At 36.3% G+C, this 25,516-nt stretch overlaps 1 protein-coding gene across 1 annotated transcript in view; it reads right to left on the bottom strand.

Moving 5' to 3' along the window:
* Positions 1–25,516, bottom strand: part of LOC123865713 — a 61,103-nt gene that overhangs the window by 12,290 nt on the left and 23,297 nt on the right. Inside the window, exons 2-3 of the mRNA XM_045906928.1 lie at positions 2,861–3,213; positions 1,275–1,768 (exon numbers count right to left, since the gene is read on the bottom strand). Of these exons, the coding sequence (XP_045762884.1) occupies positions 1,275–1,768; positions 2,861–3,077 (711 nt within the window). The 5' untranslated portion in view covers positions 3,078–3,213. The remainder of the gene's footprint in view (positions 1–1,274; positions 1,769–2,860; positions 3,214–25,516) is intronic.

Here is a 25,516-nt window from a genome sequence, read left to right as displayed (position 1 = left end):
ACTAGTGGTTAAGCTGTTCGCTTCCTATTCGGGAGGTCGGGAGTTCGATTCTGGGCATCTAACTTTACAGAGTTATGTGTTGGTTAAAACAATTAAATATCACTTGCTTTAACGGTGAACATAGTGAGGAAACCTGCATGCCTAAGAGTTTTTCATAATGGAGACTTTGACCTAAACCCTTCTTATTCTGAGTGTTCTCTCAGTAGTAGGCTGGCGATAGGTTGATCATGGTGATGATGATGATTGAATTTGCGCCTTGTCTGTCCGTTATTGGTCTACGTCCGTGCGTCTGGATGTTTGTCTAATTTCCAAAATAATTAACACAATTACTTATAATGTACAAGTTATTTGTAAATAAAAACCCCTAAGCTAGTAAAAATAACATTAAAACCAGGTACTTTTGTATTTAAATGAAAATTCTTTGCAAAGGTTTTGTTAATTTGACAATATTTAATTTTAAAAGCCAAAATATTACTGATACGTAACAGTAAAGCAATGAATATTTCCAAATTACTTGAGAGCTTCATTGAATTTGAATAAAGCTGAAAATAATTTAATTAAACAAATCCAATTCATGACAAAGTTCACCAAGACGCGCGGAAAGTTTCCAAATAAAGTCATTAAAGGGTTTTGAAATTACTCTTGATTCTAATGTCGTTTATCTGATTGAACTAACACGGCTAAGTTGTTAAACAAAATTTTGTATGACGCATTATTCGAAATTTTAGATGATATAAAATTTTATGGTAAGTAACAAAGTTTTAGCTGATTAGAACGTTAAAAGGGCGAAATGATACCTCGTTAAAAATAATACTGCTTGTATTTATTATATTATTTACTTCGCCTTACATAAAGCTTTATGTATAAACTTGAGCTGGAATTAAGTTACCATCAAAATTTCACAATAGAAAGATAAATAGATTTTTTTTACTGAAATAAATTTTCAGTAGTGCTTTTGAATCGTCAAGCGAACCTATCACCTTGGAATGCCCTTTCTACCAAAATCTTAAGAAATATTAAAGCTGGAAGTTTCTCTGCGTATTGTCCCCAACACAGGGAGGAACGATCAGCGAATATGAAGTTTGGATCATTGTGGCTTTGGGAGATAACAGGTAAAAAAGTTGTAAACAACCTGACGTCAAAGTATAAGTATAATTTTTATATTTTCTTTGTATTAGAAATCACGTCATGCATTGCCAAACATTACGACGGTTGGAGTGTATCAACTACAACTGAGATTCTTACAACAATTTAAAAATGTGTGATTTACTTACCGTATTTTCCGTTATGTCACTAACTTCGCAATGCAATATTGCAGTGGTTCCTATTTGAGCTATAACAGTAGTACAATTGTCAGTCAAAAATATACCATTCTTAGCTTTCCCACTTAACTTATTAACTGCTGACGCAGTAGAATCTCTGTACAATTTCTTAACTTTATTTAATGATTTAGCTATTGATGATTCATCTAATTCTGCAATGATTTCTTTATCTTGAAACCGATCGTGGTGTTTATTATGATGTCTTTCATGACTTATTTCTCTAACTGCTTCTATAATATTATTTATATTATGTACATTATCATCGAAGTCTTTATCTAAGGATGAGAGACGAAGGGGTTTTGGTAGTTTGGGATGAATGGTACTTGTGCTTAAGTTATAGGCACTCGTCGTATACGATTCCGTGGAATCTTCATTGGTGTCTGTTGTTGTATATGTTATTGTAGTTTGCGTTGACGACGTGGTAGTGGTGGTTCTTCTTCGGTGACCTATAGAAAGGTAAAATTAGCCTTATAAATTAATACGCTCACAGTCCCCATAAAGGACAGTCTGATAACCCGACAAGCCCAAAATGGCTGATAATAATTAACCAACAAGCTCAAAATAGCTGATAATTAATTCATTTATTCCCTCTGTCTAGGAGTAGCGTAGTTTTAACGTTGTCGCAAGTTTGGTTCGTGGTCATAAGCGCATAACTTTTTAAAAATTACAATCGTAACTTCAGAAAATACATTTCAAAATCGTTTTAGTCGTACTAGGAAGATTTTAAATGTATTTTCTAAATCAGTAGGGGCATGAACGTGTTATACAGGCAAGCGTAACGCCATTCATGTGGGGCATGTAGACTGTCAGTATGTTAAACATCTTCTTAGAGCTCACGCAAACAGATGAAGTCGAGTATTTTTGATAACTACCTAAACCCAGCTTTAATACCGTTGAAATCGGTATACCAAAAAATACGGAGAACGTTTGCTGCGCTTGGGGTGGTTCTGTGCTTGCCGCATGCTACCACCGCTATTCCGAAACGAATAAAGCTTACTTTGTTGTTGTTATCAAGAAATACGCCATGCCTTGGGTCTGCTGGTGTGCGTTACACCTTAGACAGTAACAAATTACCTAACAATCGCTAACTAAGCTACTTTTAAGTTACCCATATATTATTATGCTTTCTATTTTCTATATTTCTATCAACATGGATTAACTGGCAGATGCAAATCAACATCCAGAATATTTTAACCTTGTATTATCTATTGATATTTTTAATCATGTTTAATATTATTCTACTTCATTAAAATATAATAACAATCTATCTACTATGCTGTGGATAATTTCAAGAGCGTTTGATGTGGCTGATGTATTATAATAATAACTATCTTGTTCAGTAATTATATTCCAGGCTATGTTTATTATTTATAGCCTTGAACCACATAATTACTGTTTCTATATTCAAATACTCTTTCTAATAAATAACAATTGTTTTTAATTGTCTTTGAACTTGTATGCCTATAATGTTTATAATACTCTAAAAGAAAATATTATTATCAAATTCAATATTAAAATAATGTAATGAATCGTCTTACCTTTCTTGTGATGGCGAGTAAAATTCCCAAAAACACTACCCAATCTTTGTTGATTTCGCGTAGTGCACAATTCCAGAGACTTAAGGTCGTCCGCGTTTTGCGTGACCAAAATGGAAGCCCGCTTCGACTCCATAGCACCTGTGTTCACTAACAACTCAGCTTCAAGCAATAGAACAACAGTGGCATAGAGTAGTTTAAGTTCTTTACAGCAAAACATTGTTTTGGCACTGAATTTAGTGAACGTCACATTTGGGGAACTTGGTTACATTTCGACGCACTTAAATTTATAGTCATTATTGCTTGAATTTCGCTAGCTGCCCCAGTGTTTTAAGAAAGTCCTCCTCTTGATCATTCTGAAACAAAGAAAAACAGTTTTAAGTTTTTTGAGAGCCAGGTTCATCTATACTAATAATATTATAAATGAAATTGTATATCTCTATTGTAGTACCTATAACTTGTTTGTTTAGCCTGAGGTTATCAGTCTAAGGGACATTTTATTTCATAACTTCGAAATTCCTTCAAGTGTACGTAAACTGGGGTTTTCTGTTCTTTAAACTTTACCAAACTTTGCATGAAGAAAGCAGGAACAAAGTAGAAGGCCTTGACAAAATCTATTTTCTATAAACGATAACAGCGTGCAGAAAATTAAATTGCATGGAAATGACATTCTCTACAGAGATTTGCAAGACTGCAAATGCCATTTGGTGAAAACTGAAAGAGTCACATGCATTGGTTTTAAACTAGTTTTAAGATTGTAGATAATACATATACAAGGTGTAATCAGAACGCTAGCAAAAGCTTAGTGTTATTATATACTGCCTAAACATAATCCAATGCCAATAACCATTTGCTTTATTTTGTAGTTTTAGTGATTTAGTATTTTTCAAACCCGCAACATACAGCGTGCAAAACTCAGGGTAATGCCCCACCTACGACGCTACATTGATCCCAAGTGGCCTATCTACGTAACGTTCGTTGACCTCTAGTGTCAGCCAGATGTTTTATTTATATGCAATATATATGATATATAATATATTTGTTTTGTTATATATAATATATTTGTTTTGTTTATATGCAATATATTGTAAACTTTCAAAAAATACAGGATTTTTTCAAAATTCGCGTTTATTCTAGAGTTTTCTGTCTGTCGCTGCTTGGGTTTTTACTTGAGTTCTGGTTACACCTTGCATAACGCTCGGAATTTGAGACGCTACTACGCGTTTCCATATATATTTTGTAAATAAAATAGTACGCAAGTATCGTATCTCGCGATCGCGTAGGCTCAAAGGTTATGATTAAAAATTCAGCCCTACGTTATAATAACGATTGGCGACTACTTCATTAATGGATCACTTTGATCAGTGCAACTCTGTATCACATTCATTTGGAAGAGTTTCTATTTGAGTTGAATCAATACTCCGTTTAACGAGGTTGTATTTAGGTATTCAGGGCACCTATTCAATGCAGAACCACGACCACTTTATGAGGATTGATGAGGACTCATTCAGACTGTTTTTAGTATACAAAATTTACATAAAAATCTGGTCAAACAAATTCATTTGTGTACTGATTGACTAATGATCCAAGCACCACATCGTCAATTTAGAGGAAATTCAATTCCATGTAGATACGTGACAACCCATCGCTGGCCCACTACTGAGAACGGATCTTCTCTCAGAAGAGGAGGGTTTAGTTGAGGCCCACCAGTCACTATCCCAGCCAAGTGCGAAAAAGCAGACTTCACACACCTTTGAGGACATTATGGAGAAATCTCAGGCAAGCTCTTCTCGCGATGTTTTCCTTTACTATTGACAGTGAAACATTACAGATATAGGATAGGATATTATTATCGCGAAAATAGTGTATTCCAATGGGATTTTTAAAACCAGACAAAGCATCAGAAAGCATTAGACATCTTGAGCATCAGACAGTCTAAAATATTTGAAGACTGGCTTTCATTTGAATTTCCATGTTTTCTGTAATAATATGGTTTCTATGTACACACCTATTAATTAAAAGCACCTGCCAATATGTACCTATATCGGACAAGTTTTGGCGGTAACATGCACCGGCATAATTGATTATTAGTGGATTGTATGTTGGCAGCAATGTTATATTTTGTAAAATTATATTATTTCGAAAAATCGATGCGACCCAATGAAACACTGCATGGTGTTTGCAACAACTGCGTTACTTTTTCATATGAACACATATCACACACACACACCACACAACACACACACACACACACACACACACAAAACACGCGTGCGCATGCACTCATTGAAACACGCATTCTCACTTTTTTTGATAATAATTGTTTAGTGTTGATTAGCCTGAATTCACATAGGTGACGTTTGCTCAGCCATAGCAACCGAATTATCTTGTTATGTTATACTCCTAGAACCCAACTAATTCAACCGTTCAACTTGGAACTTTTTTAATACTCCTTAGACAAAACTTCATTAGCGTGATAGACCCTACCTTGTTAACATCCGGTTTTTGCGTTATAATTTACTTCGTTACAGCGTATGACCGCTGTAAAATCGTTTCAGCAGCGTCGTTAGTGTCTAAATAATGAAAACCACGACAATAATCTACTCGTTCATGATTTAAAGATACAGCTGAGTTATAGTTAGTTGGAAAAACGGAAAAGCTGAAGTGCATTCCAATTCGTAGCGGTGAGTAGTGAGTATCTATTAAAAACGAAGAAACAAAGTGCTTCGTAAATGTCCCTGAAATATTAACGATGGAGCGTTGCAGACACTTAGACGCCGCGCCACCTCCACGGGCGAGAGCATAGCCCGATAGCATCAGCGATTGTCTCGACGTGCTACCAAATTCGATACAACTCTTATGGGCCAATCTCCACAGGGCGATATTATCGCAGCGATACGACGAGTGACTCTCGACGAGTGTAACGTCACGGACTCGTCGCGGCGATACCATTGAGCCTCGTGACGATACCGCGGCGATACCGCCACGTTACGCAACAGTTGAGAGGCCCAACGAGACGTTGTGGTCACGTCACTTGACGATCCGTTGCGTTCTCGTAGGGTTCGGAAGGTTAGCGGAATTACCGTTGTAGAGCTTGTTTATTTTGAAATGACGCGCCCCACCACCGCAATTTACATATCACTACTACACAAAATTATGTAGTGAGATTATCCGACGATAGTAAGGACGGACTTACGGACTCGTTGCGACTCTCTCGTCCATGCAGATGTTGCATTTGAAGCTGTTTCGAAAAAATCGATCTAAAACTCGTTACTTACGAATTTTAAGATCGTTTTTTTTTCGAACCACTCAGACTTTTCGATAATGCACAAAGGACACTCAGAGGTACAGATGAACGAAACTAAAATTAGATTTCCTACTTTTACTACGGATGAAGGAAAAATAAAATGATCGGAATTCGGAAGCATTTCCGATTTTCGGCCTCCGTTAAATTGGGTCATTGAAATAAGACTCAAAGGTAGAAAGCAATATTAAGGAGCACTAACACACTAGAACGCCATGGCGTCGTCGCTGGCTACGTAACCATGGCTACCTCTGTCTACCTACCGTTGCCAAATGAAGTGGCCAAATATGTCACACAACAACATAACAGTAGCAAACACAAACACGCGGGCGTCCGCCCTGGCTATCAATAGGCCCCTGAGTGAAGAAGGCGTAAATTACTTGTATACAAAATACTGGCGACTTGGCTACGTATCGTTGGTTCAGCAGAGTTTCCAGTCTCTACGTAGCGGCCGGTCGGTCGTGGTTAGGCATCTAAATTCCCGATGTCGCCAGACCGTAGCCAAGTGAGATAACTGTCATATATTTCTGTACGAACTGTTTGGATACGTAGCCAGTGACGTCGCCATGGCTACCCATTGTGTTAGGGCTCTAAGACGCAAAGGTAGAAAGCAATATTAAGGCTCTTGACGTTACGGACGCATTAAAATTCATCGAAGGTAATGAACCGTTTGATTTCAAAGTGCCTTTTTAGTATTTATTCTTCTACCTTTTACTGCCACCATTTTTCATACCTGTATAATTTACAGAGTCAGAAATTTTCCATTTCATATTTCTGAATATTTGTTTATGAAAATATCTTTTACTGTTGACTAAAGCTTTTGGGCCAAATGCTGGAACGTCCATTTTTATTGTTAAACCCACATTCTGTCGGTCCGCCAAGGTTTGTGACATATTTTTGTGGAATATTACTCTTATGTTTAATCCTTTTTTCCCCGAAACGAAGTGTAAAAATGGGTAAAAGCCTACTTTGATGCTTTCTTTTGGATAGTGGCAACCTCTTATTATACATTACCTATTCTTATCTATCTTATTATCTATTAAGTATACAGTTTATTTATATTATATGTTTGTGATACTAACACGTATTAATGGGATTAACTCCTAATTGACATTAACAACGTATATTAATTACTGGTGCATTGTAGACATAATGGCTATTACGGTACCTGATACCGACCTTTGCCATGACATTCAACATAAATCTATTGACCTATAGCTAATCTTATTACTATACTAGGATTAATATAATATATTCTATAAGCTGGAGAGTCAGTGGGCAGTCCATGTGTGCCATAAGAGCCATGGTTGCTGTTGCTGAAGAGTATAGTGGGGCGTCTTCCTGCACGATGGATTGACAGTATAAAGAGCGCGGTGGCTAGTGGCTAGATGAGAAAGGCTAACGACAGAGTGCTCACTAAACCTTTTCTAGTGAGCAAACTGTCCTCAACCTTTCTCACATTTAATACATTTAACAATGGTCTGCAAGGGTTATTGCTAACGACGATGAAAAAAATTGGTTGTCTGTAAAGTCGGTTTACTGACGATAGTTGAACGTGACAACAAAGGCCGATTGTGCTTCTTTGTCGCAAGCCTTACATGGAACGCCTCAGAGCGAGGTAACGCCGCATGAGTCACGTTTTTTCGTGCGTGCAGCCAGCTCTATCGAATTATAAGACGTTGTCACGTCAAAATTTATAACACACACCACATATTGTTTACTTTGATAATAGTAGGTATTTTAAAAACGTAACATATCAGTATTTTTTTATTTGTTCATTAAAAGTTAGACTTTGACTACAATCTCACCTGGTGGTAAGTGATGATGGAGTCTAAGATGGAAATTATATGTAATGTTTATTAAATCTCCTATCGGTTTGTACGCGGCATCGTACCGGAACGATTGGCGGCACGGCAAAAAAGATTAATTTGAAATCTGCTTTTGGTATTCTGTATCATACTTACAATATTATAACTTAATTATACTTACAACTTAACTTATAAGTATAATATTATTATGTAGATGTTAATTATTAATTAGTTTTAAGATAATATATTGTTGTGTTAATAGTGATCAAATAAAAAAAGTTTTCTTTCTTTCTTTCAATATTTTGTACTGCATGCCATAATTCAAAGAGCATTCTGTCATCACTTAGGTAAGTGCGTTGTCATATTACGCAGTAATAAAACCCATCAGTGACTGCTTAGTCAAATACGCAGTAATAAAAAAGTGGCATACTATTAAATCTTTCTTTTCGTGACAAGTTTGCTTAACCTATATCCTCTGTACTACAGACAAAAAAATATTTGTACCACGCACGCAAAAGTACGCAAATTTATTTTATCCGTCGCTGTCATCTTTTCTTTTATGCAAGGGCTGTCACAAATAGGCCCCGAGGCAATACGAGGCTTCAAGTCTTTTCCAGACAGTAAAGAGATCTATGTAAAAAGGTTCAATGAATTTCACATTGTTGTTTTTTCACTGGAGTCTGACAGCCGCCAAGATTTTAATATTTTCTTTTTCAGATTTACTTACTACGCACTATAAACTCTAAATGAAATTCTAGTTGATTCACTCCAGATGCACGTATTGTGTCAATGTAACTTACCGATATTAAAGAATGTGTCAAACATAATAAACCATCCCTGTTATGTCTTTTACCGAAAACTCAGAGGTCTACATATTAATTGCAGAAAAGATATTATTAAGTTTAAGATTAAACATTATCGCCTTATGATTAACAACAAAGCTCTTAACAGGGCTCTCTCTGTCACTCGTTTCTACTCGTTTCATACAATCGTAGTTCCAATTTCATTTGAATATTAAGCAACCAAAGTCCATGAAATTTTGCATATATATTCTAGAAACTAATATCTGTGTCTGTGGTGTTTTAGATTTTTTTAAAAATATGTAGTTTTAAAATTACAGGGGCTCAAAGATTTGTATGAAAATTAGTAAGACCTCGTAACTTTGAAACCGAATATTTTAACAGAAATCTGGAAAACCACAGACATAGATATTAGTTTCTAGAATATATCTGCAAAATTTTATGGACTTTGGTTGCTTAATATTCAAATGAAATTGGAACTACGATTGTATGAAACGAGTGACGGAGAGAGCCCTCTTAAACAACAACAAACAAAATGTTGAAAATTATATACTTTCTGATATATTTTTGAGTTCAGAACTACTAATGCTTTATTTTTCTATGGTCTTAAACTCAAATATCTCAGCAAGTATTTCATCACTAAATACTTTTTGACTGTAATCTTTTACTCCGTCGATTGAAACATGTGTTTTAGCTGGCCGTCGAAACGAGGTTTTTTCCAAATCAATGTATTCCTACATGTATACATTTTTCCCAAATGAGTGTATACACACGTATAAAAATGTTCAAACCCTTTACTAACGGAATATTTTGTGACAGCCCTAAAATATTTGAATAAAACATCAGTGTTCCTCCGACAATACCTTGCGCGTTGTTTTCGTGACCCTGAATCCAAAACTAAGATTGCCTTTCCTTTATTCAGGTCCGAGGGCTTTTTACGGACAATTAAGCGCATTTTCTTCTCCACGTACGGTTCTTTTAAACGGAATAAGAAATGTTTCGTATACTGTAAGTGGTGCTTTTCCGAGCTTTTATACGATTCCACAATCTACATGCAAGTATTATTTTGATGAAAGAATACAAATTTTGCACGCTAAATGCTTACTTATACTTATATAGCTTAATTTTCAAGTTATTTTGTTGCCGTGCATTTACATATTCACCCTCCCGTTAATATCATTGACATGTCACTCGCTTCTTTACGTGTGTGAGAAGAGATTGAAACGAATGTGTGTCAAAGTCCCGCATATTATGCCTAATATTATAATATACCCACTTATTTTAAATGTAAAATGTGTAAATGCACCTTAATTAACTTTAGTAGCTGATGCCCGCTACTTCATCCGCGTGGATTCAGATTTTCAAAAATCCCGTGGGAACCCTTTAATTTTCCGGGATAAAAGGTAACGTGTGTCCTTCCCCGGGATGTAAGCTAACTGTGTACCTTTCGTCAAAATACTTTAACTGTTGGGCCGTGAAAAACTAGCAGATAGACAAAAAGGCAGACAGATAGACACACTTTAGCATTTATAATATTAAGTATAGATTAATATTTGATGAGCATTTATTCATGTAGGGAAGCAACATTAGGTTCCCTACAGGAACTCGTTGGTTGAGTAAATTTATTTCACTTGGCATTTAGAACTAGAAGAGCATTTAAGTTTGACAAGGAAGGTATAATTATGAATTACATGTAGGTAGAACTACAGATTCTTGAAGTACTATAACGCATGTCGTAAAGCATTTCGCCAGAGGCCTTGCACGGAATAGGAGATTTCCGGACTCAAAGGGTAAGTACCTAAGTTGGAAAATGTTCACATGAGAACATTTCAAGTTATACATGCAGAATAGTGGTTACTGAGCTCGATCGCATTACTGAAGTTTGGAAAAGTTATTGCCAGTCCCTGTTCCAGGACAACGAGTCGGAGAACTTTCGCAATACAGAACCCGGATATGAAAACCTAGAGCCAGACATACTCAAATCTGAAGTCAAAGCCGCCATTATGCATCTCAAAAATGGGAAAGCTACCGGTAGAGATGCAATCCCTATTGAAACGCTAAGAGCTTTAGGTGATATAGGTGTCAATATCTTCCACACCATCTGTAACAAGATATGGCATTTGGGAACATGGCCAACAGATTGGACTCATACAGTTTTCATTCCTTTACACAAAAAGGGTTCAACCAAGAAGTGTAGCAACTACCGCCTTATAGCACTTATATCTCACGCTAGCAAAATCCTGCTACACATTCTGAATGAGCGACTGAAGACCTTTCTGTCCAAAGAGATAGCACCAGAACAAGCTGGTTTTGTTAAAGGAAAGGGTACCCGTGAGCAGATCCTCATTGTTCGTCAAATTATAGAGAAGGCACGAGAGTTCAACAAGCCGACATATATCTGCTTTGTTGATTTCTCGAAGGCGTTTGACTCTGTAAGATGGCCCAAGCTGTGGAATGTTTTACTGGACATGGGTACACCGCAGCACTTAGTTCATCTTCTCAGACGCCTTTACGAAGATGGAACTGCATCTGTGCGGACGGATGACGTTTTGTCAAAAGACTTCCACCCCAGCGCAGGCGTTCGCCAAGGATGTATAATATCACCACTCTTGTTCAATGCTTACACCGAACTCATAATGCGTATTACTCTGGAAGACTGGACGGACGGTGTTGCTATTGGAGGCTACAAGATATCCAATCTGCGCTACGCTGACGATACCACCTTATTTGCGACCAGTGCTTGTCATATGGAAGAACTACTTCTCAAAATGGAGCGCGTGAGCCTAGAGTTCGGATTAAAGATTAACCGCAGCAAGACGAAGATGATGATTGTAGACCGTGCCAACAATAATTCGCCCGAAGTCACTCAGATCGCGAACTGCGAGGTCGTCCAATCCTACGTATATCTTGGAGCCTTAATTTCGAACAATGAAGGTTGCGTAGAAGAAGTGAAGCGACGTATGGCGATAGCAAGAACTGCGATGGATAAGCTGAACAAAATATGGAAGAACAGGAATATAACAAAAGCCACGAAGATCCGGCTCGTTCGAACACTTATTTTCCCCATATTTTTATACGCTGCAGAGACGTGGACTTTGCGACTGACCGAGAAGAAGAAGATTGATGCTCTGGAGATGTGGTGCTGGAGGCGGATGCTAGGAGTCTCATGGACCGAATTTCGCACCAACGTCTCTATACTCCAAGAACTCGGAATTAAGTGGTAGATTATTTTGACGATTCGAAAGCACTTGTAAAAGTTTACTTGAATAAAAATGATTTGATTTGATTTGATTTGATTTAAACAACGGCTTTCAGCGCTAGTACAGAGTCGCATATTGAAATTCTTTGGACACGTCTCCCGGCGTGAGAGTAACTCCATAGAGCGTCTTGTCGTGCAGGGCAAGGTGGAGGGCACCAGAGGGCGAGGAAGGTCGCCCATGCGATGGACCGACCAAATTAAATCTGCTGTGGGCGGTCCCTTGCACGAGTGTACCAGGCTGTCAGCCAGCAGGGAGAAGTGGCGAATGCTCGTGAGGCGTGTAACATCTGCCCTCAAAGACGTTGCTTCATGATGACCACGACCGCTCTGTCAAGAGTGACACGACAAAGAAGAATGCAGAATAGTGTAGTTTCTTCATTAAACTGTTGGCTTTGTCATCACTTACAACTACAAATACCATAACTCTAAGATAGTATTGGATAGAATCAGGCGGTACCTACTTTGCGGAAGTTCATGTTTAGCAAGAAACATCTTAGAAGTGTTTCTTCTAAGATAGTAGTTATTTTTAAAAATTAGTGTGCGTATCCTTAACGCGTAGTTGAAGTAAAAGTCAAAGATTTTATAAAACTATGGATACGACGGACAAAAGTGAAGACAAATTCGTACGTTAGTGTGTATGACACATCCGCGTATCGACACAAACTAGTACATAATATTGGCGCAGGGTTTACGCACTTACGCACGTTGCGGGTTGATAACTTGCGCGGGATTCATTTTTGCGTGAAAATAAGTCAGGAAAAGGTTCAAAACTTGGTACACCTAATAAAAGATGGCGGCCTGAGAAAAGCTGTTCTGTTTGGTGGTAATTACAAACACAGACGCAAGATGGAAGTGACGCGAACGTTACTTCCATCTGAAAAAGGAGTTTAGTTTTTCTCAAGGCACGCCTTGTGAAGTTTCATTTGAAGAAATACAATCTCACCACTTTATATTGGTCTAGGTACATCAATGAAGGTAGGAATTATATTTTCTCAGAATCAGAAGTGGACGAGCGGGCTTGAGTTCTTATTGATTTCTTGTTGCTTTATATAATTCGTTTGTTCTTATTATGTATTTGATTTGATTTTTCCTATAATTGAGCAGCCTCGAGAAAAAATCTCGATATTTCTTTACTATTTTAATGAGTAAAAGTCACCATTATGACCTACGACTAATACGATAAATTCCTTCCATTTCATACCTTTATTATGTGACGTTCTGTGATATTAGACTTCGGCTTCCTATTTGAAATGTACGGGGTTTGATCCTGAGCAAGCACCACTTTCTTATGTGAACTTTAAGTTGGTAATTTAGTAAATATTGCCTGCTTTAAAGAAAAAGTAAAAAAACCACCTTGAAGAAACCTGCATGTCGATGATAAGGATCATGTGACAAATTTCTTGTTTTTCTAGTCTCTACAACTTCCTATTTGGAAAACGTATCCAAAAGGACTTTAGTTCGTGATTTTAATGGCTAAAAAATCATCAGTTATGTTAAAATGATATAACAATATAATATAGGTACTTTTGGTAAAAGTTTTGTGGGATTAATAATGATTTGCATGACGAGTGAAAATCTTATAGGCAGACACGTTCCGCCTTAGGTTATATGATCACGTAAGCAGGTGTGATGTAAAATGTAACGAAATAGGTGAGTATAAATCCACCAAGATAAAATCTAAATGTTATAGATTGCTGACAAATATAAGAGTTTAGTAGAAAATCCCAATTCAATTTACGTATTCATTGATGCAAAAAATTCTTTCATCGTTCCATTTCATCAAATTACGGTTTGAATTTCAAAACGTTTCATTTTGTTCCAATCTCTTGAAAATAATAGGGAACGTTTCTTTCATATCCGCAAGAATTTAAAATCAAATATTATTATAAATAAAAAAGTATGTCTTTTTGTCTGTATATCTTTTTACGGTTCATCATCTTATCCGATGTTCACTAAAGGTACAGAGCACAGATGTAGGAAGACTCAGTTCTGTGGTACAGAGATTGCTTGTATCCTGGAGACGGACATAGGCTACTTTTTATCCCGAAAACTCAGCCAGTTCCTACGGGATAAAAAAAAACCAAGCACATGAAGTTGCGAGAATCATCTATTTATACTAACACTACAGTATAAAGGTAAAGTACAGTAAAGTATACCACAGTAGACTTATTACATAATTTAAGTTCTTTGGTAATTCCAAAATGTTCTCAAAGTTGTGTTAAGTCTGCAAAGTACTTGGCCAGTATGGTGGACTTATGGGCTAAATCCTTTTCATTCTAAGAGAAGATCCGTGCTCAGTAGTGAGCCATCGATGGGTTGATATGATGAAGTTGATGATGACGATGAATTTTTCTCTATTAAACATTTTTTCAAATATAATATTTTTACTGTTATATTTTTAAGCATTTTTTAACCCCCGACCCAAAAAGAGGGGTGGAATAAGTTTGACGTGTGTATCTGTGTATCTGTCTGTGGCATCGTAGCTCGATTTTAATTTCGTTTTTTTTTTAGTTTGAAAGGTGGCTTGATCGAGAGTGTTCTTAGCTATAATTCAAGAAAATCGGTTCAGCCGTTTGAAAGTAATCAGCTCTTTTCTAGTTACTGTTCCTTCACTTGTCAGGGGTGTTATAAATTTTTATGTAATTTACACCTGTATTTGAGTAATATTTCCAATAGGGCTGGATATGACATACATAGTCATGTGGTGAGATTGAAGTTACGATTTTTCAAATTTCAGCCCACCCTTTCAATTACTGAGCTGTTGTGATTCATAGATATGATTTTTAACCGACTTCCAAAAAAGGAGGAGGTTCTCAATTCGTCGGGATCTTTTTTTTTTTTTATGTATGTTCCCCGATTACTCAAAGACCCCTGGACCGATTTGGAAATTTTTTTTTTGTTTGAAAGGGTATACTGTGCAGGTGGTCCCATATAAATTTGGTGAAGATCTGATGAATATCTTCGGAGATGGAGAACAGAACTCCTCAATGGATAGGAGCAAATTGCTCGCGATCAGTGTAATAGCTTAGTAAACAGTAGGGTTTTAACTGGGCACAGCATATTATAGTACAGTAGGGCCACTAAAAATTGTGAAATAAAAAATTTTCAAAAGAAAAATAAAACCGACTTCAAAAACGACAAACACTAAAAAGTAAAAAATAACTTTTGTTTAGCTACACGTGTAATGCACCTAGGTATGAAGTCGGACGAGCTTCACTCTTGGATTTCTAATTTTGTTTTAATATGCTCGCTCGACTTCATACCTAGGTGCATTACACGTGTAGCTAAACAAAAGTTATTTTTTACTTTTTAGTGTTTGTCGTTTTTGAAGTCGGTTTTATTTTTCTTTTGAAAATTTTTTATTTACTACAATTTTATTCTATTTCTGTCTGAATTCTTACACCTGATTTGCTTAAAAACTTTATGTTTTATTCTATTTATAACAAAAAAAAATCTTTTCTTCATTCCGTTTCGCTCACATCGAAAGTTTAAAATTTAATCATTTCTGTCGTATTCTTGGAACTTTCTTAACAAATTCTTGCCGGTGAATATCGTATTAGGTTGTCGACTGATATTGATTTGAGTTTCCGAAGTACTGTCAACATTTATAAGGGCCATGTAAGTACACTTAACTTTCTTTAATACTTTATTGGTATCGACCTAACGGTTTACGGTTCGGGCTCGAAAGCTTTTGATGTAGATTTCCTCCGAATACTTCAAATAAAGCTAAATTATTATACTTACTTACTTATACATTTATTGGGATTGTATTTGATAAATTTTTCTTTGGGTATAAGTATTATGCTAAATCAAAAAGTTATTTAAGTACTATACAGGTAAGAAATTGAGCTCTATGCAGAAATCTATATCTATACATATAATAAAATTGTAGAAAAGTGGTGTCTGTACAATGGAAATATATAAAAAAAAAAGTAGCAGGGGTTGTTATTATATCGATGCCGAACCCGAAATTGTAATTAATTTTTTTTTGTCTGTTTGTCTGTTTGTCTGTTTGTCTGTATGTTTGTGCACGCTAATATCAGAAATGGCTTATTCGATTTAGATACGGTTTTCACTAATATATTGTAGTAAGCTTCACTTAGTGTTTATTTCATGTCAATCGGTTCATAAATAAAAAAGTTATGTCAATTTAAAGAATCACGGCGCCTCGCGCCGGAGCGTCCGTGGCTATATAAAGCGCGAAAAGTCACTATTCCACGCGAACGAAGTCGCGGGCACAGCTAGTTACTAAATATACATGCTCGTAAATTGAACTGATATTCATCTAATAAGTATTACAGATAGAGCCTGTGACGGCTAGACCTTCGATATCTTACAATCATGCAATGCCAGACACTTAGTGCCATGGCAACTCCCTGCCAGACATTTTTAAACTGTAGTATGTCTTTGTTATCCGCCAAAGCCACAATGATCCAAACTTCATAGTCTCTGATCGTTCCTCCCCATGTTGGGTACATTTCGCAATGAAACTTTCAGCTGTTATAAAATAACGAAGGTCTGGCCCTCACGGGCTCTTAGTCCATATTGATCTAGAATATAGTATAATAAAACTTCTCCCTTAAATCAATATTAATTATATTTTATATTACTTGATTTATATACAGCTTGTTTGTTACTTAAGGAATACACTTCTTCACAATTTATCTCTTTGAATGATTAACAAGAACTAACTTAAAAGTAATCAGTCGTCCGGCTTTAATATCCTATTTTCCATTCATTAAATTACTGAACTGAGAAGAGTCTGTGATTGGACTGAACTTAAACTGAATTGACCAATGGGAACCTCTTAAAATTCCATCCAATGAGATTCTTTCCAAAATTCAATGCAGTTGTAAAAACAAGTATGTGATTTGACCGAAACAACAAATTATTTACGTCAAATCACACACTCTCATTTTTCTAATCCTAACGAAATACTGAATTGACCAATGAGATCCTCTTAATATTCTATCCAATGAGATTCCTGCAATTTTATAAAAAGTATCTGATTTGACTCAAACAATAAATTATTCAGTCAAATCACACCCTCAATTTTAAAATCATACCGAAACAATGAATTGACCAATGAGATCGTCTTAAAAATCCGTCCAATGAGATTCTCTCCAAGCTACAAGTAATTGTAAAAAAGTATGTGATTTGACCAAAACAATAAATTATTTAAGCCAAATCACACACCCTCAATTTTAAAATCATAACAACATACTATTATTTGGAAAATCATGACATTCGGCCATCGGACACTGTGTCGCCCCCTGGCACACACAATCATAAGTTGTAATTTTACCTAAATCATGACATTTTATTTTCTTTACAAAACACTATTATTACATTTTCCAGACACAACATATAGAAATAATTTCAATTTAATAATAGGCTAGAAATAAAATCATCTATTACGCTTTTATCTATTAACATTACGCTTTTCTTAGAACACTATTGTAAAGATAATTACAATTTCGTAATAACATAGAGAATAAAATCATTTTATGTATATTTCACTCACACAAAATCAAATTTCTATGTAATTAAAACAACAAAACCATTGAACATAACATTTTCCTACTTATTATATTATTATAAAGATAATTACAATTTATTAATAACAAAAATCAATTAATCATCTTTGTATAAATAACACAGTAAGAAGTAACAGTAATACAATAAGAAGAAATATATGGAAAGAATTTACCTAATTTACATAAATATTTTGGATTTTTCAAGAGCTTGCATTAATGAAAAATACAAAAAATAAAGACAAACCGGGGGGGGGGAAGGCCTTATACCCAAATATGGGATCCTTATCTACATTGAATAGTGATTACCTACTCGAACAAATAATTGCACAATAATAATATATGTATGTATATTTTAGCGATAGATATAAATGTAGGTATATACTAAGTAGTTTTAACCATTTGTAAACTAACAATTTTACTAACCAACACTGTAGGTACATAACATAACATATGAACACACACACGTACAAAACAAAATTATACTTACTAACAAAACTAACATAAAATAAAGGTAAAATAGTAATAATAAAAACAAAAATAAATCAATCATCCTTGTATAAATAACACTACTCAGCGTCACTTTTACCAGCGTCGTCAGAACTACTCTCGTCGGAGCTATGTAATTCTAAAGCTTTTATATGAATCCAAGGTCGGATTCTATCAGCCGCAATGACAGTTTTATAAAGTTTGCCTTTCCTAATGAAACCGGGAATATCTGTTATTCTATAGCGGTCATTGTCTAGAACTTCAGTAACTTTGTATGGACCCACAAACTTCGACAGAAGCTTTGTACTTTTCTTATCATTATCAAAATTATTTCGAGAAATTTTCACTAAATCACCGACGTCATATTTAGTTGCGGGGATTCGACCTACATCATGTTTTTCCTTTTGTTTTACTTGGTCTTTCTTGATATTATTACTAATTTGCTCTCTAACTTGTTGTAAATCTAAATTATTATTCAAACAGTGTTCGGTATTAAGCTTATTTGATAAAACATCGCGCAATTTAATTCCAAACATAGCTTCTGTCGCAGTTTTCTGTGTTGAGGCATTTACAGTGTTGTTGATGCCCCATTGAATTTTACTCAGACACTTGTCCCAGTCGCGTTCATGGCTTGCAAAGTTTTGCGTTGACAATGAGTTCAAGATGGTTTGATTAAACCTCTCTGCTTGTCCATTAGCTCTGGGACAAGCTACTGCGTTCAATATATGCTTAATACCAAGTGTCTTACAAAAGGTCTGAAAAGCTGTTGATGTAAAACTTGTGCCTCGGTCAGAAACAATTCTAGCCGGAACGTTGAAGTCATAAAATATGTTTTCTAAAACTTTAATTGTGCTTTTGGTTTTCAAATCTTTTACCGCTCTTACGAAAACATATTTTGTAAAAGCGTCTACTACCGTTAAGATGTGGGTATTACCATTTTTACTCCTAACAAAAGGCCCAAGATGATCTATATGAATCGTGTGGAATGGTATTTGTACTTTTTCTATTGGGTACAAATGACCAGACTTTTGTCTTGACGCGTTATCTTTATTATAAGCACACTCTAAGCATGCTTCAAGATACTTTTTAACAAATTTTCTTAGTCTAGGGAACCAGTATGAATGTTGTATTCTTTCTAGAGTTTTTGTATACCCGAGATGGCCAATTTCATCGTGGTTGGCCCGACATATTTGCCATCGAGCACTTCTCGGAACAACTAGACATAGCCTATCATCTACCCTCCTATACACGGCATGGTCTCGTATAACATAACTGTTACGAATGTCCTTGCTTTCTTGGTCATTTTCGGGCCTGAGAATTTTGAATATGCGGGATATTTCGGGATCTGCTAATTGTAATGATAAAATCCAATTTTCTTTGCTTATAGCATATACGCCAACAGAGGGACCATTATCTGGTTCCACAGACAATCGGGTGTTTCTGCTTAGTGCATCCACATGTGACATTTGAACACCAGGTCGATATTCAATATCAAACGTGAACTCACTCATATGCAACCACCATCTCGCTATCCGCGGAACGAGATCTCTCTTGGTTAGTGTAGTGCGTAAGGCAGCACAATCTGTGTAAATTTTGAAATGAATGCCTAGCAAATATACGCGGAATTTCTTTAAAGAACATACGACAGCTAGCGTTTCTAGTTCGTAGGAATGCAAGTGTTTTTCTTCGGGAGTAGTCTGCCGGCTGAAATAAGCGACTGGTTTTAAAACTCTAGCGTCCTTTTGCCATTGCATAAGTATACCTCCTACACCTAAAGCACTAGCGTCAGTGTGGAGTTCTGTCTCGAGCGTGGGATCGTAAAGAGCCAAGACAGGCCTACTGGCCAACCTATCCTTCAAAGTTGAAAATGCCTGGTCTTCTGTGTTGGACCATCGCCAAACGGAGTCCTTCTTTAACAAAGATGTTAATGGACGAGCAATCTCTCCATAACCCTTAATAAATTTCCTAAAATACCCAGTCAAGCCTAGAAATTGGCGGACCTCATGAGCATTTTGTGGTGCTGGGAATTCCCGAACTGCCCTAATTTTTGATTCACTCGGCTGAATGCCTCGTGGAGAAATTTCATAACCAAGATAGCTGACAGTGTTATCAAAGAATCGACATTTGCTCAGCTTTAAGGTCAAGCCATATTGTCTAAGAAGTACTAACACGTCTTCTAGTCGTTGGAACATTTCATCAATACTTTTTGCGGGAATTAAAACGTCGTCTAAATAAGCTAACGCGTATTCAAACCGCCTGTTTCCGAGTATTTTGTTTATCATTCTCTGAAACACGGCTGGTGCATTTGCTAGACCAAAAGGCATTCTTTTAAATTCGTAATGCCCATCGGGCGTAACAAAACCAGTGAGATGTTGACTTTCTTTGGCCATGGGGATTTGATAATACCCCGAAGCGAGATCAAGAGTCGTGAAGAAACTATTGCCACTGAGATTTGAAATTTGATCTTCTATAAGCGGCAACGGAAAACGATCCTTAATAGTCTTATTATTCAAAGCCCGAAAGTCTACGCACAGTCGCTGTTCCCCAGTTTTCTTTTTTACCATCAAAATCGGGCTGGCATAGTCGGACTTCGATTCCTGAATAATATCATTTTGAAGTAATTCGTCAATAGTTTCTCGAACTTGTTCTCGTTCATGATGTGACAAACGATATGGACGGTAAAAAATTGGCTTATTATCAGCTAAATCAATCTTCATATCTACATCAACCGCGCAACCTATTTCAGTAAGGTTTGTAGCAAAACAATCGCGATAGTTTTGCAATAACAAGTACAATCTATCCAATTGTTCACTATCCAAGCCTGGTCCAGTTTTAATTTCGTTTTTATTAAGAGGTTCTACAGTAGATAAGTCTCTCACAATTTTATTTACATGACAGACTTTTTGCTCACTGAACGGAATGGCCCTAGCTATTAAAACGTTTGGTTTTAAGGTTATAGTATAAGGTGACAAATTAGTAATAACAACTGCTCCCTTGCCGTTAGTAATACTAAAAGCACCCTGTAAAAGACAAAACTCTTTACCTATTTCGATACTATTATAACCTTCGATGAACACGTCTCCCGTAAAGTTACAGTTTGAATGCACCGGGACAGTGCTGGTTTTTGAGACTTCCACCGTATTAGTATTGTATAGCTTCAAAATACCTATTGAATCCTCAGAAGAGGTTATATTTGGGCTTTTATAAAATGTAAGATTAGAGCTGTCTTTTAACACGGTAATAAATGGCAATTCCGTAAAATTCTGTCCGATAATAAGCGATGTCTGCATGTGGACATCATCTATGACCAAAATCTCAATATCCGATTCAATTTCATCGACCCTAACAAACACATTTGTCTTGTATAAAGGTACCACTGACGATTGTCCAAAACCCTTAACTATTGGAACATTATCAAAACTCTTAACTACATTAAGATGTTCGGCATCGGTACTACGCAAGAGTGTACATTCGCTCCCGAAGTCAATATATGCTTTGAAAGACTTATCATTGATTACAACGGTTTTAAAGAATTTGGCGTTACTATCATTGTTAGAATCAATTTTTAGAATATTTTTCTCCACTGTACTCCCCACTTGACTGGACTTAGAATTCGAAGAAACACGGGGCTCTAATTTACACCCCTCAAAATCATGTCCTATACGATTGCATTTTTTGCACTTAATAATGGGCTTAGGGCACTTATAAAAAGGATGATCCTTATTTCGGCAATTGTAACAAGCAAATGAACTGACTTTAGTACTGTTAGAACTCGTGTTTGGGTTACCAGAGCTTGACCTTTGAGGTGTACGTTCATTTATCTTACTATTATGCAGTGGTTGGGATTTTTGAGATGCAAGAAAGCAAAGTAAATCTTCAGGCTCCAAACTATTTTGCGCCTGTGCCCCATTCCTAATCGAACGGTCGCTAATACCGTATATAATACAGTCAACAGCCTTTCGTCCACTAATTTCACATCTATTTAATAATCCTAGTTTATCATAAAAATATTCACGAAGACTTTCCCCACTACGTGAAGTGCGGTTTAACATTTCTTCTAAAAGACGTCCATAATTTTCTTCACTAGGGAAAGCCTTCCTGAGTTTAACTTGCCATTCATCCCAAGTGAAGACAACTGTTGGCAGTGCTTCAAACCATTTTTTAGCTAAGCCCGCTAACTTTTGCAAAGAGAAGTGTACAGTTTGTTTCTCGTCCCATCCATATATAGCCGCACATTCGTTAACTTTTCGGAGCCAGCTTTCGATAGTTTGGACTTTACTTGACGGATTAAACTCCGGAATAACATTGTTAAGGTTGTTGTTATTCCAGGAGTTTTTGGAAGGATCTCTTGAAACATGCTTAACTAACTTCAGGATATCTTTAGCAGAAAGATTTTTTACACGCTTACGTATCTTCCTAGGTACAACCTCTTCGCTGGAACTAGATGGGGACGGACTTCTCCACCTAGCCTTCTTTTTGTTAGGTTTACGCGACGATCGCGCTGGCGTATCAGTTGGAGTACCGGGTTCTTCACCGGACATCATCACACCTCACTGAAATACGTATAATTTCAAATTGAAATTCAAATTCAAAAGATTTTTATTCAATTAGACTTTTACAAGTTCTTTTGAATCGTCAAAAGCATCTCCCACTAGTACCATTTAGAACATAATATAATTCACACCCCTTAAAATGCTTTCCATAAAATTTCATCAGTGTGGTATAATTGCAGTAACTTCATAGAACATATCACTTGACTTGGTTACAATTGTTAATAACAATACTAGTTGACTTTGGGCTACTAAGGTATTCATAAAACAGTTTTATCCGACGACTAGTGACTCACTCAACAACAAGTAGCAACCATCACTACCCACTCAATAAACCAGTGAAGCCACTAGCATGCCCCCTAAACTATCATAAACCGACGACCAGTGACTCACTCAACAACCAGTAGGAAGCATACCCACTCAATAAAACAGTGAAGTCACATGGTTCGCCCCCTAACATGATCCGACGACTAGCGGCTCACTCAACAACCAGTAGGAAGCATACCCACTCAATAAACCAGTGAAACCACTAGCACGCCCTCTTAGCTAACATAATCCGACGACCAGTGACTCACTCAATAACCAGTAGGAAGCATACCCACTCAATAAAACAGTGAAGTCACACGGTTCGCCCCCTAACATGATCCGACGACTAGCGGCTCACTCAACAACCAGTAGGAAGCATACCCACTCAATAAACCAGTGAAACCACTAGCACGCCCTCTTAGCTAACATAATCCGACGACCAGTGACTCACTTAATAACCAGTAGCAAACATCACTACCCACTCAATAAACCAGTGAAGTCACATGGTTCGCCCCATCATCCGGTGAACGATCATAGTTCACATATCAATCAGGCAACTTGTCATAAAAATTATTAGTAAGAATAACCTCACAATTTATGTTCACCTTGCATTGCTTGTAAGTAATTTTACATCAAAATTATCAGTAATATCAATAATAATTAAGCAAAAATTACAAATAGAAAATATTATTTCTTTAAAAGAAGGTAGGTACCAGAAGATTACAACCATTGGTTCCCTTTAGCTCAAACATATCCTGTTCTATTGCAAGCACACGATATGTTCCGCCAGTATGTGTAACAATGCGTGCTACAGTACTGCTAGAGAGTAGCCCTAGCCACGTACACACACACACACTATTACACATAATTTAAACAATAACACATTATCAGAGAGTCGCCCTGAAGTAATGTGTAACGTTACGTAACCAACAACTCGTAACAGGGTACATTGTTTTATTCAAAGTGGGTAGAAGCAACAGAAAAATCACAATTATTGGTTACATTTAGCTCAAACATATCCCGTGCTATCGGAGGGTAGCCCCGACCAAGCACGTGATATGTCCCACCAATATAATATGTAACAACATGCGCTGGAGTACTACTAGAGAGTAGCCCTAGCCACGTACCCACACACGCTATTACACATATCCTAAACAACAACACATTTCAGAGAGTTGCCCTGACTTAATGTGTTGCGTCACGACTTATGTAACCAAGAAATCGTAAAAATAAAGTTGCTTAAAAGTGGGCGCTTAGCAATCGCGTTTAATTCTTTTAGTAAAATTAATTACAAGCAATTAATTCATTTGTATATTTTTGTTTTTCGATCACGTACCTTTTTTTTTCCTGGATTCTTTGTCACTTCTGAAGTATAATAAAACTTCTCCCTTAAATCAATATTAATTATATTTTATATTACTTGATTTATATACAGCTTGTTTGTTACTTAAGGAATACACTTCTTCACAATTTATCTCTTTGAATGATTAACAAGAACTAACTTAAAAGTAATCAGTCGTCCGGCTTTAATATCCTATTTTCCATTCATTAAATTACTGAACTGAGAAGAGTCTGTGATTGGACTGAACTTAAACTGAATTGACCAATGGGAACCTCTTAAAATTCCATCCAATGAGATTCTTTCCAAAATTCAATGCAGTTGTAAAAACAAGTATGTGATTTGACCGGAACAACAAATTATTTACGTCAAATCACACACTCTCATTTTTCTAATCCTAACGAAATACTGAATTGACCAATGAGATCCTCTTAATATTCTATCCAATGAGATTCCTGCAATTTTATAAAAAGTATTTGACTCAAACAATAAATTATTCAGTCAAATCACACCCTCAATTTTAAAATCATACCGAAACAATGAATTGACCAATGAGATCGTCTTAAAAATCCGTCCAATGAGATTCTCTCCAAGCTACAAGTAATTGTAAAAAAGTATGTGATTTGACCAAAACAATAAATTATTTAAGCCAAATCACACACCCTCAATTTTAAAATCATAACAACATACTATTATTTGGAAAATCATGACAATAGGTATAACTCTATGGTTGTGTGTATGGTATCTAGGTTTGATGTAACGGTCAGTTATATCTAATGGGGTGTTGAATGAAAGGAATTGAAAGTGTACCTAATGGTTGAAAACGGACACATTTTCGAGCTTAATCAAAGACAAAGCTTTGTATTTGGCACTTCGAGCGACTAAAAGGGAAATTGAAGCTTGCAACCTTCAGCCTAAATTAAACTCTATGGCAATGAAATAAAACTGAAAAATGAATAACAGCAAATTAAGAAATGCCGTTACATGAGGGTAGTTTTGGAACCAGCCTCAATTAAATACAGGCCACCAGGCCATACAAGCTTAATATGTATATATCGCAGCGAAATGGCATAAACTGGGATTTGACCATATCCCTCAGGGATATGGTGTAAACCCCGGGAGATGTTAAAACGACAACTCAATTAAACATTTATTTTCAATAAACAAATATATGGTATATGAAATGTAACGACGGACCGAACTGAGCAACTTTCTTCTTCACAAAACACTAGGGATAGAAATAGTATAAATAAGACTGCGTGGGGTCGGG

Source organism: Maniola jurtina, chromosome 5 (assembly GCF_905333055.1).
Source record: "Maniola jurtina chromosome 5, ilManJurt1.1, whole genome shotgun sequence".
Taxonomy (NCBI): Eukaryota; Metazoa; Arthropoda; class Insecta; order Lepidoptera; family Nymphalidae; genus Maniola; species Maniola jurtina.
This window is presented reverse-complemented; position numbering and strand designations above follow the sequence as displayed.